The 14,112-nt window shown below is 36.9% G+C and overlaps 1 protein-coding gene across 4 annotated transcripts in view; it reads left to right on the forward strand.

The window, feature by feature from the left end:
- The window catches only part of LOC131071421 (actin-related protein 7), a 173,125-nt gene that overhangs the window by 99,773 nt on the left and 59,240 nt on the right, over positions 1–14,112 (forward strand). For 3 of the 4 annotated variants that reach the window (XR_009112513.2, XM_058007241.2, XM_058007239.2), the window contains exons 4-5: positions 1,720–1,964; positions 2,441–2,464. Coding sequence is in view for 3 of the 4 variants with exons in the window: in XM_058007241.2 (XP_057863224.2) it covers positions 1,720–1,964; positions 2,441–2,464 (269 nt within the window). In the remaining variant the exon portion in view is untranslated. The remainder of the gene's footprint in view (positions 1–1,719; positions 1,965–2,440; positions 2,465–14,112) is intronic. The other variant, XM_058007240.2, reaches the window with a different exon arrangement.

Consider the following 14,112-nt stretch of genomic DNA (forward strand, 5'->3'; position numbering starts at 1 on the left):
CATTGATCTGTTGTTGTGTATTTTGTGTTACATGTTTTACACATCACTCATACCTTCTCCTTAATTCACAAACATCCTTTACATCTTCATATCGTAGTGGAAGGATGCATCTCTTGTAAGAGAGATAGCCCTTACAAAAGTCACCACCTTTTCATTATCCATTCTTTATCTTAATTGATGCCTTCTAAAACGTTGTTTATTTTTATTTGACTTATTCTGGTTTGTCTTATTCTATTTTGTCTTACTTTGTTCTCTTTTGTCTTATTCTATTATGTCTTTTTCTGTTTTTGTCTTTTTAATTTCCAGCACTATCTTTATATTGATGTTAATTCTCATTTGCTTTTCTTTTGCAAAACTAACTGCAAGAACTTTTCTTGTATAATCATGTGCAAGATTGCACATCACATATAATTTCTGTGTGACATTCCTTCTTCAATCTTTCATACGCGTTTGATGTTAATGACAATCTTCTCAATCTTGTCCATTCACTTTGACATCAATGACAACATCGTCTACGCGCCTTTGACATCAATGACAACATTTCCAACAACTTGTGGGATGATGATTAAATGACTTGTGGAAATAGTGAACGCAAAAGATCAAAATTGGAGACAATAGACATTGAAGTAGTATTTTTGATTTTACATTAGTTTTGTTTATTGAGTTCATGTTTGTGATATTCTGAGCTTAATTCTTGTTTTTATGCTGGAAACATGTATATATTCATGAATTTTATATGTTTTTTGCATGGATGTATAAAAAATGAAGCCAGCCCCTAATTTTTTTGCTGTACCAGTATACCCGAGTCTTTGAATTTGAACTGGTAACCTACCATTTTTATAATTTTTTGTTTTATCAAGCTTGGTTTTTAATATTATCAAGATTGACATTTGGTAAATGCATACTCAATCTCTAATTAAATGGTAAAAGGAACTACATCTGATAATACATGGAACATGGCTTAGTCATTGCCTTTACATGGTTAATTATCAATCATAATCTGACAAACTTGGGGAAGGACAAAAATTAAATTATTACTAAAAGGCATTGCTTTGTGTTATAAATTATTTTATAATTGGTAAAAAGCCTATTCTTATAGTTGTTTGTACACGATCATACATATTTCCATCCACTCAATTTCCAGTAAGTTTTCAAAACGGATGTCCTGATTGATATTGAATTTTAGATTTCAATTTTAGCAATATATACCTGATTGAAGTATTTAAATTTTTAATTAAAGTTCCATGGTTTTTCCCCATATGGTATTGAACGAATTGATCTTAGTAATTTTAAAGATGGACATGATTATTTTGCTCCCAGTCTTATTTTGCAATTCTCTGCTTCTTCTGTATGTGGTTGAGATTTGCAAGTATTCTGTGTTCAGTTAGCGTTGTGTTTGTGGTAACGAAGTAGTGGTTAAGGATTAAGTTTTATTTGCCATTTCGGCACTGAGGGTTATCAATTGTAGGTATATTTGTTCATTTTGAAGTGTGACCAAATAATAAAATATGTATGATGAATTCTGAATGAATGATTACGTTTAGAATCATAATCTGAAAGCAAAGAAAATCAGAATATAAATTAACAAGCACCTATGATTTTAATGTGGATTTTGATTTCTTTCTGATTTGAATCATGCATTCTGTAACACAATTTTGGTGATTAACTGATGGGTCTAAAAAATGTCTACAATGCCCAGTTTTATTTTAATTTTCCCAGATATTGCACCAGTATGGGAAGGTGCCGTTCAGCACAATGCTTCAAAGAAATTTGAGGTTGGGGGAATAGATTTGACTGAATTGTTTGCACGGGAACTTCAGAAATCAAATCCTCAAATCAACATTGACCTTTCAATTGTTGAGATGTTGAAGGAGACATATGCATACACTGCAGAAGATCAGGGAGCATATGAAGAGAAACAGAGAACATTCCACACCGAAAAGCATACCCTACCAGATGGACAGGTATTGTTTGTGAACAACTATCTGTTATCTTGATAACCATTTTGTTGGCTGGTAATTTTATAAGAGCCATGCATTTTGGAGGTGTTGTTCTCTTGGTTTTATTTTAACTTTCAGTTCTTTTTCCACCGTTTAACTTTTCATTTGTCTGTTATTTGTTATTTTTCTCAAGTACATCCATAAAAATGTACATACACTCCAATCAAAGTGGATTCTTTTCCTTCACTGAGATACAGTACTCTTTACATTTCTGCCATGGAATACTCTTTGCCGATAATAAGTAGAATAAACAGAACTGTGAGGTAGACACAAACATAAATTGATTTTTAACTTAAGGATGTCAAGAAGTGTTTGAAACAAAGCAATGTTAATGGTTCTGATCGCAGTTACAATAAACAATCACTTTGAGAAGAATCGATTTATATTCTGTATTTTTAATGTGCTGTGTAATTTTATTAATATCAAGTTTTATTGATCAGGAATGCATGGTACAAACTACAAAGGTAAGAAACAGAGCCAAAGGGAGAGGATTCCTGATCAGAACAACAAACCTTCTGCAGCTTAGAAGATTCGGATCAAAGAGTGCACGAACAAAATTAACACACTAATTGTTACATTCCCTGCAAGGGTTCACACAGTTGCTATTTCTAATATCTATAGTTTCTTGTACATTCTGAAGTTGTAAGCAAAATAATCAATCAATGGGATTGTTTAGCTTTCTAGGAATGTGCTACCAAATGATCTGATCAACTTTTTCAGAATCATATAACTTGATTCAGCAACAGTCAGCTTAATAGACTGAAGTGCCTGTTTATTAGAAAAAAGCTGAATAATCAGCTTAGTGTCAAAGCAACCCATCAGCTCATCAACATTGTTGGCAGGGTTTTGCATGATTTTGTCATAAAAATCATGGTCTTTAGGGATTTTTGATTTTTTACACAAATATCTTGGAAGGGTTTGGTGATTTTTTTCCACAAAAATCGTGGTTTTTTGTAGTCTGTTTTGGGTCTTAGTACTCATCTGTAAAAGTTTTTGACAGTTTTTTGACAAAATCGTGGCTATTGCTATCTTTTAGACACAGTGGAGGGTTTGGCGACATTTCCACAAAATCGTGGTTTCAGTTTTTTGCCGATTTTTTGTCAACAAAAATTGATGCTTTTTAAGAACCTGATGTTTGTGTCTCTGGATAAAGGGAGTTTTTTGATGATTTTTTGTCAACCAAAATTGATGCTTTTTAAGAACCCGATGTTTGTCTCTGGATAAAGGGAGGGACATCTTTGTTACCCAACATCAAGTTGGAAGGATTGTGGTTATCTTGGTCGAAGTTCTACAAAACTAGGGAAGGTCTCAGAAGTAGACTCATGTCACAGAGCGTTTTGAAGAGAAGGGGGTGACCTTCTATGCATTTGTGACCAAAAGACCTACAGATTCTGTCATGTCTTTTGTCGGGTAGTTAGAACGATGACCATTAAGGGAGGGTGTTAAAATAATATTGTAATGTTTCTATAATGGTCGTCTTAGTTGGTTTAGTAACTTTCCTTTTCTGTTGTTTACGATTGTTTCTTTTTAGAAACATCATCTTGTAATCTTTTATAAATAGAGCCTTTCGTCTCTATTGTATACATTGATTTACAATGACACATATTTTAGAAGTTTCAGATTTTTGATGAATGCCGTTGAGTAACATTATTCCTTGATTACCTCACCAAACTTGTGGGCAAGAATCTACTTCCAAAGGGTCATAGGAGGGATTATCAAATTCCAGACGAGTTTAGCCCCAAGACTCATGGTGGTAGCAGACTGGATGCTCAGTCGTTGAGATTTTTCTTATGTCACTTGACTTCAGCTTATGAGATGAAATTTCTTTTGGTAGGATTCCTTTCCTCCTTTCCATATAAAATCACTAGTTTATAATGTAATTCTGGAAGAACAGAGATAGGGGCATTGCAAATTATTAGCTGGTAAATAGGAAGACTTGAATAACAGATTTGATTAGAATCAATCTGCTTGGAAGGCTAAGCCACCCATTACCGTAGCTTAATTATCTTGTCATGACTTTAAAAAGGATAGAAGAAAGCCAAGACTGGAATGATCTGATTCATAAACTCAAGATCCAATTTGTCAAAAGCTGTAGCCACGTCAAGCTTAGCCAAAATCCTTTTTTTAAGTTTCCTTACTGCTGGTGAGAAGAGCCTTATGAACAATCAAAATATTGTCATAAAGTTTTTGTCAAGAATGTAAAGTCATTGCTTGTTTGAAATCAAATGGCCCAAATACTTTTTTTTTTCACTATGATTTTGGTCAGGGGTTTATAAGAAGAATTGCACAAAGATATAGGTCTTAACCTATTGAAGGATATCTAGCATTCTTTTCTCTCAGAATCAAAACTAGAAAATTAGAATTTATAGCTCCAATCTGCTTGTGTTTTTTAGCGGTATTCACAATCATAAGGAGAAGATCAACAACAATTAAATCAAAGAGTTGATGGTAGAAGGTATCAAAGAAACCCTTAGGGCTGAGGCTTTGTCCTTCACTGAGTTGAAGACAATAACTTTAAGCTCCTCTGTTTTTGATAAGCTCCTCTGTTGTGGCTACTTGGCAAAGAGAATTTATGAATTCCCTGGATATGACATTTGGATTGTAAAGAAGCAAATCCTATCCAGACTAGATTATGTCAAACTTTAGTAGAGTTTCATAGTGACTAAGTGCAACTTCTTTGAAATCCAATAAGTAGATTTTATTACCATTCACCAATTGAATCTTACAAATCATATTCCTTTGATATTGCTGATAGTCTTAAGGTGAAAAATCATTGTGTTGGAGTCTACTTCATGGAGCTAGGTCAAGCAAAGATTTGAGTCTTCAAAAGTACTCTTGTTGCGGGGATTTAGCATGTAGTAGGAGAGAACAGAATCTCTCATAGATTTGAGGTGCTTTTTGGGAGGTGCAAGCTCTAATAGCTCTTCCAATTCTCAAAGCCTAAGAACAAGTTGTTTAGAACTGGCTAGATTAAGATGTTATATGAGCCAATTTCCAAGGCCAACTTTCAATCTAGAGATTTCAATCTTCTTTCTATCTTGAGGATTCCAACAGAGGCACCTGACTTTCCAACATCATTATACTTTAGCAGTAAACCCTTATGAGTTCACCTATTCCAGATTATATTCAAAGGAAATAGTGCCTTTACTCTTATTACTTCCAATATCCAAAAGAATAAGCCAATGATAAAAAATGACTTGCAGGGGAGGACATCTTCCTGAACAAGAATTTACTCAAATCTTTCTTCAGTAAAGTGATTTCTTGCTCTTCTATTACACCAAGTATACAATCCTAGAATAGTCTTGATATCTTGAAGCCAACAAGGGAAAAAATTTCCTCAACATACTCTTTGCATAGGTCTTTTAAACTAGGGTCACATATCTTTTCAAAATCAAAGAGGACAAAACTATAATCTCCATCAATGATCAGGTTGTTTGATTTGTTGTCTTCAATGTCAAATAGGATTGATACCTGAATTTTATCCTACTAGTATCAAAAACAAGGGAGAGTTAGTGTTCACTTTGGGCCTCAAATCTTGGAGAAAATGTTTGTACGCGATTCAGTAAAAAGGCCTATAGAAGCTCTCCTAGTGCTAATGTCATCAATTTTTGATTTGTTCTAAGTGTAAATGGAACTTTTATGGTATAACTTAGTTTCTTGTATACCTATTAAACATGAGTAATGGTCTTTGATTAGACTCTTGAGGTAGTTTTTCTTGAGGGCACCACCTAGGCCCCTTTTGGTTGTTCCAAACTTCCATGAGAGTAGAATTATCTTTTAATGGGTTTCTTTCCTTTGGAGAAACTCTTTAGAGTAGATTGAGTCTTAGCTGCTACATTATGTTAAGAGCTCTCAATTAGTGTTGGAATTTTACTTACATGATTTGTTTGAGAAGAGCTTTTGTACAATGAAGAAATGGGTGTACTTTCAAATTGTATCAAATGGGCTTAACTATGGAGTAATTCTAGGTTTGAAGTATTATTATTTTGGAGCAGCCTTAAGTAAGAAGATGGTTAATTTTCAACTTCATAGCCATTTCAATACCTCATTCCAAGTACAAGAGTTTTTCCATTTTATTACTTTGGATACCCTGTTTAGGTAATTGCATAATTTATTAAATGAATGATGATGTACATATAGCAGTTACAAAGACGATGTTTCTATTATGAAACAATCGTAAACTGAAGAAATTAGAAACTATCTAATATGTACAATATGTTACATTATTGACCATTATAATTATAAAGATATTATTCTAATACCCTCCCTTAATGGTCAATCTGTCAATTACTCCAAGTTGCCCCCTAAATTTTACAAACTTGTCTGGGCTCAGAGACTTGGTGAGAATATCTGTTTTTTGATCCTTTGTCGGAACATACAACAACTGAACTGATCCATCTTCAACCAACTTCCGAATGAAGTGACAATGAAGTTCAACATGCTTGGTTCTCTCGTGGAAAGATTGGATGCTTAGCCAATTTGACCACCCCTTGATTGTCACAGCAGAGGGGAGGACCTGCTTGAGACATCTGCATATTTGAAATCATCCTCCGAAGCCAAAGTGCTTCACAAGCTGCGTTAACTGTTCCTTGATACTCTGCTTCTATCGAGAAGTGCCCTTCGCATAACGCAGAACATGCTTCGCTGCTACCCAATGATCAGCCTTGGGGGTTGTCATGAAACGTGAAATGTAGCTCACTGCAAAACTTAGATCAAGACTAGTAGTAGTAAGGTAGATGAGACTGCCCATCAGTTGCGTGAATGTTGATTCATTCACCACAAATGAATCTGATTTGGCTGTTAGCTTCAGCCCTTTCCCCATAGGTGTGGATGCAGGTTTGTAGTCTTGCATCCAAAACTTGTCCAGCAGATTATGGGCATACTTTGACTGAGATATGAAGATACTACCTTTTTGATGAACTCCTCAGAAAGCCATGATTTGTGAGGTACTTGTCAATTTTGATGTACCAAGCCCGAGGAGCTTGTTTCAGGCCATAGAGTGCTTTCACTAGTCTGCACACCTGGTGTTCTTTTCCGGCAACCTTAAACCTTGGAGGTTGCGTCATATAGACTTCTTCCTGCAACTCATCGTTGAGGAATGCATTCTTAACGTCCATTCGATGGACTTTCCAACCAATTTGAGTTGCTAAGGCAAGGACGAGCCAAATGGTACTCATTTTTGCTGTAGGAGCAAAAGTCTCCTCATAGTCAATGCCTTCATTATGTGAGAACCCCCTAGCAAAGAGACGAGCTTTGTACTTGTCAAGGGTTCTGTCAGCTTTGTACTTAACTTTATACACCCATTTGCAACTAATGGGCTTCTTCCTTGGAGGAAGATCCAAGAGGACCTAAGTGTTATTCTTCAAAAGACTATGGTGTTCAACTTCCATAGCCTTTTCCCACTCAGGAATTCCTTTAGCCTCAGAATATGTTTGAGGCTTAAGAATACTATGAATGTTGGCCATGAGAGTAAAGTTGATTGTATTGTTCTTCTTGCTCTTGTTTCTGGATGACCTACCCTTGATGAGCTTATCAACATGAAGATCACCTGTAGTCTTAGCCCACCATTTAGGCTGGAGAGTAGAAGGACCAACATTTGGTGCAGGAGGAGAAATTGGAGCTGGATCAGATTGAACAGGTGGAGTAGCGACATCATCCAAAGGAAATTCGGGTAGAGCATCATCAAATTCAGAATCTACATAGTCCTTCCAATAAGGTGGACCTAACGGAAGACAAACACCCAAATCAGTAGCCTTCAAAGGCTAATCCTCAAAATTTTGCAGAGACAAGGATAGCTGAAAAGGTCCTCGTTCTTCATCGAATACAACATCGTGATTGAAAATAAGATGATCAGTGTCTACATCAATCAACCGATAAGCCTTGTGATTGTCACTGTACCATGTGAATGTAAGTTTTTTACTCTTGGAATCCAACTTGGAGTGCTTGGCATCGGGAATCCAAACATATGCTAAAGAGCCAAAGACTTTCAAATGACTGATCCTAGGTTTGTGACTAGTCCAGGGTTTCTTAGGAGTCTTCCCCTCAACAACTTGTGTGGGAGATTGATTAAGGAGATAGATTGTAGTGAATATTGCTTCCTGCCCAAAATTTCTTGGAAACACTCTTGTATTCCAACATTGACATAGCCATCTCAATTATAGTGTAGTTGCAACGCTCTACAACACTGTTTTGTTGAGGAGTGTAAGGTGTGGTTAATTGGCGTTTGATGCCGTGTGTATCACAAAAAATGGAGAAAGTGGTAGAACAAAACTCCCCTCCATTATTTGACCTAAGAGTGACTATGGGACAACTTGACTTTTTTTCTACTAAGGCCTTAAACTTTTGAAATACAGTAAACACATCTGATTTCTGTCTAAGAAAGTACACCGACATTTTATGACTGAAATCATCAACAAAAAGTAAGAAATACTTGGACCCAATAACAAAAGGGGTATTCATTGGTCCACATATATCAACGTGAACCAATTGTAGTACCTTGGAGGCTCGTCATGAGTCACCATCCTTGAATGGTGTCCTGAGCTACTTCCTAGCTTGACAAGCTCCACAATCTCGCTGATTTTGAGTCTGAATCTCAGGTAAGCCATGAACTAAATCCTCTCGAACAAGCTGAGCAAGATAGTGAATGCTTAGGTGGCCGTATCGTTGATTCTAGAGACTGCTGATAGAAGATGATTTGGCTGGAAAGGCATGCTCCAAAGAATTACCTGTATCCACAAGTCTGTATAGACCATGTTCCTTGATGCCAACAACCACAGTAGTGTGAGTCGCACGATCAAATTGTTGTCCAAATTTTTGGATTTTCAAAAAATTGGACAACCCCTATGAATTTTCTTTTTAAATTTGTAGTCTCTAAAGCATGTTTTACGAGGTGCAAAACTCATTTGGTTGGTGTCTAATCATCAGGGAGTGTGTTTGCCTTCTTATTCCAATTTTTTGTTAGTTTTGGCCTTCATTTTCCTAGCTTTCTGTGCACTTTTGGGTTTTCACTGCAAGTAGGAACTTTTGTATGTCATTACAGGTAAACTCATTGCAAATAGGAACTTTTTGTCCTCATTACAAGTAGTAGGAACTTTTGCAAGACATTACAAGTAAATGCACTTACTTGCAGTCGGGTCTCCAAGACCCGATTACAAGCTGGTTCATTGTTTAAAATGTCAAGTTACAAGTCAAGTGGGGGTTTTACGTCCAACATTGCAAGTAAATCAACTTTACTTGTAATCGGGGTTTTAGGATCCAATTACAAGTTTGCTTTGTAAAAGTAAAGATACACTTTATTCACTTGCAATTCCGAGTTTCTAAAGCCTGACTGCAAGTCCTCCTTTGGTAAATATGCAAGTGATTCTCACTTGTAGTCGGGTCTTCAAGATCCGATTGCAAGTTGGTTGTTCCTTATGCAATCTTTTTACTTGCATTTGGGTCTTAGAGACCCGATTGCAAGTACTCATTGATATACTTTCCTCTGAATACTCCCCCATGTTGCTTGTTGGGTTTCAAGAAGAGGAGTGCAAGTTCATGGTTGCAAGTCTATCATGACTAATTTGTAGTCGGATCTTAAGGACCTGATTGCAAGTAGAATGTATCTTATATTATGCATCGTAAGAATGGTTGCAGATTTTCCCCTTTGAAGTTCCAAATCCAACTTTTTATCGGATCCTCATGAACTGATTTGAAAAGCAAGCCATTAAGTTATCTTACCCATTAGCAAGTTAGTACCAACCATGCAAAAGAGGGTTTATTTGCAGTCGGGTCTCTAAGACCCGATTGCAAGCGATTTCAAAAGTTTTAAGATTTGCTTACTTGCCTCCACAAAACTCCCATGTTCTTAAGGCAGATTATGAATGCTTTCCCACAAGATTGCAAGACATGCACACTTGTAGGTGGGTCTCCAAGATCAGAATACAAGTGGAAGTGTAAATTTTTTTCCCTACATTGCATTCGTAATGAGTCCTCCAAAACCGAAATTCGTCCAAAATGCACTCAAAAACACTTGAAAGTGAGTCTCTAGAATCCAATTACAAGTGCAAACTTGTATTTTCCCATTACACATATGAAGTTGCATGTTCATTCTACACAATTGCAAGTCAATGCCCTTGTTTTTCCACATATGTAATGCAATCCTCAAAACCTGAAATTCACTTGTGAGCCCATTTTTGCATCAATTTATCCCTTCCCTTGTCAGTCTTGTTTGTACACATGACCTACCAAATCAACAAATTAAGGCATGGGCCTTATTTTGCAAGCAGATTTCAAGATTGGAGGATGATACAAAGAAAGAACAACAACATGACGGAGCCATACAAGGAGATGGATAAGTGATATGAATGAGTGAGAGAATGGAATGCTTTCAGGATAGAGATAGGCTTCTTACCTTAGCCTTGCAAAGAATTTTCCTCTTGAAAAACTAGTACTACCCCAAGCAAGAAGATAACATTGAAGTTCGTTGGCCAAGGACACAAAGATCATTAAGGATGCAAATTCCCGTTCTGGTTCGAGATGTCTTCACCAATCTTGAATACTTCAATTTCTAGCATCATGAAGCAGCATGAAGATCATCATAAACAAAAGATGATGTAGTTAGAGTCTTGTCTTCAGACACATAGAATAGTTTCAAATGTGTATTTGTAATTTTGTTTCGACAAGTTACATGTAAAAACAAGTTTTGCAATTACAAGTGTCACTTTCACTTGCATTTTTGTAAAATGCAATTACTGTTGCAAGGTGTGCACCCTTGGTCTCCTTGTGTTGTGCATCACAACGCTCAGGTTTGTGACATGGCTTAACCGCCTCCTTTGGATTCCATAAGTCTAGTGGTTGTATCGAGCATTAACAGGTCGATCTTTTGGTGCAACGACAACCACTTTTGTAACAAGTGGTATCAGAGCTTGGTCACAGGTTCAAACCCCTCGCTTGCGCTGGGGGGATTGTTGCGAGGTGTGCGCCCTTGGTCTCCTTGTGTTGTGCAGCACAACGCTCGGGTTTCTGACATGGCTTAACCGCCTCCTGTGGATTCTATAAGTCTAGTGGTTGTATCGGGCATTAACAGGTTGATTTTTTGGTGCAACGACAACCGCACTTGTAACAATTACATGTAAAGCAACTACAAGCTGAGTTAAATTAGGACTTTAGTTGGAATAAGTCATGGTGGTTGAGCGAATTTCTCAAGTTTGTTGGGATCCTCCCACCTTTTTCTTATGGCTCCTCCCCTATATATACTTGAGAGGGTCTATTGTAATCTTTATCTTTTGGCAATGCAACAAAATTTTGCCAGTTTGTATGTGCACTCTAAGACTTTGAGGTTTGATGTAAATCAAATTGCTTTCAATAAAAGAGGCAAGTTGTGTTGAGACTTTGTGCCAATTCAAGTGGTTATGTGACGACATTTTCTGGAATTGATTGTGATTTTTGTTCTATTGTTCAAGAGGGATTTAAATTCAATCTTGCAGACTTTGAGCTGCTAATTGTATTTAGAGTTATAGGTTTGGTTTTCAGACTTGGTCTTGTAGACTTTGAGTTGCTTATCATGTTTGAAGCTAGTGCAGAAAGCTCAAGTAAGGAGATAACTTGTAGGCTTTGTGCTGCTTTTATTTTTAAGACTTGTGCATGTAAGGTGAAGTTCATTATATAGACAGACTTTGAGCTGCTGTGTGTTGTACACTATGATCATTTTGAGAAGGTTGATAGGACAGTAGGAGTGCTAAAGACTTTGTGCTTTCATTTCTATTTTCCCGTCCCAGGAAAGTGACGAAAGTCTTTGTGCTTTCATGCAAACTTTGCTTCCCTTTATGCTCTAAAAATCCTACAAGAAGTTTCATTTATGTATTTACTGTTGTTGCTGTAACTTCTTTTTTGAAATAAGAGAAAGAATATCGTCTGTTTTGAAGAAAGAGAATAAGATGTCATCCCACCCAAATTAGATTAGTGTTAGTAGTAGTAAAGGGGGAGCCTTCCCTAAATTAGGAGAGTTTTATACTCGCACACTGTGGCTGAAACCACAATTTTGCACATCTTTCTAGGTGTACAAAATTTTCAACCAACACAACTATTGAACACTTGTGTGAACCGAATACCACATCAAGCTGAGGAGAATGCCGCATAATCTGACTCATGGAGAGATGTAGTTCCATGCCAGGAACGTAGTAGACATTGAGGAAAATGAGATTCCTCCCACCAGACTAAATCTGAACGTTGCCCTTGCCGACAACGATATACTCTTCTCCTCCAAAAATGACTGAATCAGTGAAAGGTGAGAAGTCTGTGAACCAATCATGCCAATGAGTGAAGTGTTGAGGTGCATTGGAGTCTATGTACCAAGCAGAAGACTTCACATGATCTGTGGGTCTTTTCCCCATTAAAGAAAGGCAGATTCTTTTTGCTCTAAGTGCTCTGTTATATTGGCCTTAGGTTGAGATCCTCCTTGCTTCCACTGTTCGAAAGCCAAATGATTTTGACAATCATTTATCAAGTGACCATAATTGTGGCAATAGTTACATTGGACTTTCTTCTTCTTCAAGCTATCCTGAGATTGACTGGGGCCTTTTTGCTGAGAGGACTGTGATTTGCCTTTATCGTTGTGAAAGGATTTGGCTGCGAAAGCTTGTTCTGTGGAGGATGAAGTGTTACTACTACCAAACTGTTGTTTCCAATGATCCTACTGCAGAAGTTTGGTGCACAACTCTCGAAACTTCAAGTCAACATTAGTTGTAGTAATGCTGAGCATTTCTATAAAGTGCTCATAGGATTTAGGTAGACTCTTGAGGGTGATGACTACCATATCCTTTTCCTTCGTTTTTTGACCATTTGCTTCCAACTGATCTTGATTGTCCTTAATCTTCGTCAGATGCTCTTGTAGGACATACACTCATCCATCATGATAGAAAATAGCTAGTTCTTTAGAAAGAACGCATGACTCTTGTTTGATGTCTCATGGAGATCCTTAAAAATAGTCCAGATCTCTGTAGTTGTCTTGTTGGATGGCACTTGAGGTAGGTGATCATCAGTAACCGAAAGTTCGATAAGCATGACCGCTTCTCGGATGCGCTCGTCAAACTTATACTGATCTTGTCTAGCTACGGTAGTGTTGATGTGTTTTTTAAGACAACCTCAAATATAGAATAAAGTTTCCAACGGTCACTTCACTCTCTCTTGTTTAAAATTAGGCCGTATGCTAAGATTGCAAAGAAAGATCAAACAACTAATCTTAAGGTTCCTTTTGCGCATGGGCGTGACTCAGTTAGTTGAGGGGTTTGTTGTTAACCCAAGGGGCCTTATGCATGCTCACAAAAGATCTTAATAAACTTGTGAGTTCAAGGATTTTTACGCGAATGATTTGCAATAAAACTTTGTTTTTTGGATTTTTGGGTTTGAAATATGTGGAAAGCAAATGAGAAGGGTTTAGAAAACCAGACTAAGACTAATCTAATCCTATGAACAAGGAGACAAGATTACTTATGCAAAATCCAACCCCGCTTTGCTTCGCCAGCAGAGCACAACGACATGAAGGTGGTGCAATCTTCAAAGGGTGTGTTAAGGATTTTCAAATCACCAATGGAAACCATCAAATCGAACAATCTCCACTAATAATCGAAGTTAAACATACACATATAACGGGTGTTGAGGCTAACTTTGCACAGTATGCAACAATCAATTGCACACCAAAAGTATGAGCACAAACTTTGCAACAAGCAACCCTATTAGATCCAGTTCATCTAACAACATGAAATCAAATCTAATCTATGAAGAGAGAGACCATGTGAGCTTCAAAACAACACAAGAACACACCAACAATAGAACAATGTATTAAGTGTTTGCTTCAAAAACTCTTAGCAACAATCTTAGACAATAATCTCTCCTCCTTTATAATTGAGGGGGGTCACCCCTTTATATAGGCTACTGGCCTTGGCTACATGCAAACCCTAATTAGGGTTTTCCCTAAAAGATTATCCACTTAGGTTGCAACAAGGTGGGAATCAACATTTAATACCCATTAAGCCCATATACAATTAATTCAAATAAGCCTAAAAATGGCATCCATTCGTGCATTAAATGCGCCCCATTACATCAAACTTACCCAAAATATAACATATATTCCGAT

This window comes from Cryptomeria japonica, chromosome 6 (genome assembly GCF_030272615.1).
Source record: "Cryptomeria japonica chromosome 6, Sugi_1.0, whole genome shotgun sequence".
NCBI classification, from domain to species: domain Eukaryota; kingdom Viridiplantae; phylum Streptophyta; class Pinopsida; order Cupressales; family Cupressaceae; genus Cryptomeria; species Cryptomeria japonica.